Here is a 2182-nt window from a genome sequence, read left to right on the forward strand (position 1 = left end):
GATGATATTATTCACACAAAAGCCTGATTTTTTTTTGCGAAGCAGAACAGAATGCAACTACTGAGATCAGAGAGAAAGAAATAGATCTTTAAGCGGACAGTTTAGAAAATGGAATCAAATTTCAGAACACAGGCGGGACGGAAAAAAATTGATAGGTCAAGGAAGAAATGTATATAATATAACATTGAAAAACACGAAGCACATTGTAAATCCTCTGTTCATTGATTTAAACGCTGATCTTCAAATTTTGCGATCAATCGGATGTTCTTTGGTTCGAAACAGGTATAAGTGACTTCGGTGGGTGCGTCTGAAAATTTGGAAATGCAGAAAAAAAACTGAAAATTAGTTTTTTATGATCAATCTAATATATAATTTGTGTTAGAAATTTTGAATTTATTGCTCACTATCTCGAATATTCAAACTTTCAGAGAGCGAGTTTCACGGGCCACGTTGGGACCCCTCTTGTAAATAACCATTCAATTATTTGTGCCGGCCAAGAAACTTTCGAACAATTCAAGCTCTCTTTGTTGGTCAGGAATGCAAAATTTAAAAGCCAGTTGGCGGCAGTTCAATCCATAAAATTGACGTGAACTCACCTTTTCTTTTGAGTGGATTAGGCGGCGGCATTGATGACATAAGCGGCGGTGGAAGAAGATTGTTCAAGCTGAAAACGTTTTTGGGTGTTGGAGTATCTTGATTCTTATTTTTGATAGTTTTATTTTTATTATTTATCACGGCATCACCAACGGGCAGATACGGAAAATGCGTTTTGTAACACAGTCGAAAAATTTGCCAATTTTGCTGAATTTCAAAACATTTTATGAAATCTCAACCGTCTTAAATGCTGTTTCTTAGCTAGCGACCGTCACGCTGATGCGCGACGGGTCCAAATTTTTGCTCGTTGCCAAATTTCAAATCGGCACTGTCGCGTTCTATCCCTTCATTTAACTCCAACTCACTGCATAATGTTTCCAAGATCTCGAACTTGTTGTTGCATTTCTCTCATCAAAATTGGTTTTCCTCGTGCAATATCTCCAAATATCATATCAGCGCTTATGATGCTAAACTCCAATTTGTGAAACTTTGAACTTTTCAATTATCAAACTCACTGGTTGTACAAATTTTGTACAACATCCCGAATCCCATGATCGCTGAAACTGAGTGGGTGAAGCTGGTGGTACATTTTGATCATGCTAAAATGAAATAAAGATTAGCAGAAACGGTTGGCAGCATCACTAACAAGTCGTTGTGATGAAAAATCAAATGATCCCGAGGTTGACAGTGAGCGAAAAAATGCTCAGCAGATAGTGGCATGTATCTTGGAAACAGATTTGGTCGGCTGGAAAATTGTGATTTTTCGAAAATTCGACCGCAAACATTGGCGAACTCACTCAATGAAACTAGTTGCTTGCTGCGCCATTTGTGGTGCTGATGTCACGGATGTCCCTTGCTGATCTTGAACGGCAGCTGTTGACGATGTTCTAAAAGATCGAGATTATTTTGAGAAAAATGAACCGAGAAAATGAAAGTTCTAGACTACTAACCTCTCAGGTGCGTCTGCGGCATCATTCCAAGCTCCTGATTTTTCTGACGGTGTTTCTGATTTATCGGAGCGCTCTCCTGATGGAGCGTTAGATGCATCTGAGTGCCCTCCTGACAGAGTTTCTGATTCATCGGAAACCTCTTCCGAAAGACCATCAGACTCATTCGAAACTTCAGACACTGCTCTAGAAGAATCATTTGAAGTCGGTGGTGTTGGAGAAGTCAATGCATCTTTCTGAAACATATTTTCCTCATACCTTTTTCAATTTTTTCAACTTACTGAGTCTTTTTCCGGTGTTGGAGTCCGACAATCATCCATCATTTGCTTGTCTCCAGCTATTCTTCCTTTCCTTTATTCCCCAAGCTGAAAATTTTTAAACGTTAATCCAGAAGAGCAAAAAATGAAACAAAAGGAAGACAAATAACGTAATATAAAAGCAACAAATTAGTCATCTGAGTGGCAGAAAAACAAAGAATTTAGAGAAAAATGGGAAATGGCAGTGTACCTACATGCATACAAATTTCATTTCAGCTGCTGATAATTTTAAAACCTATTCACTAAAACTAGGGAAACGTGACACTTATCATTTTAATAATCGAAAAACATGTCATTTGAGCATAGCTCAAGCTAAAATCAAAA

General features: G+C 38.0%; 1 protein-coding gene across 1 annotated transcript; it reads right to left on the reverse strand.

The window, feature by feature from the left end:
* Window positions 1-218: 218 nt before the first annotated feature.
* Window positions 219-1864, reverse strand: CBG27422 (the record flags this gene model as incomplete). Its single annotated transcript, XM_045238810.1, has 8 exons — window positions 219-307; window positions 597-664; window positions 960-1061; window positions 1110-1193; window positions 1241-1339; window positions 1392-1481; window positions 1545-1777; window positions 1823-1864. 8 exons carry the CDS (start codon window positions 1862-1864, stop codon window positions 219-221), a joined length of 807 nt encoding a protein of 268 aa, XP_045099789.1.
* Between the last annotated feature and the right edge of the window lie 318 nt (window positions 1865-2182).

Source organism: Caenorhabditis briggsae, assembly GCF_000004555.2.
Source record: "Caenorhabditis briggsae complete genome, chrX, whole genome shotgun sequence".
Taxonomy (NCBI): domain Eukaryota; kingdom Metazoa; phylum Nematoda; class Chromadorea; order Rhabditida; family Rhabditidae; genus Caenorhabditis; species Caenorhabditis briggsae.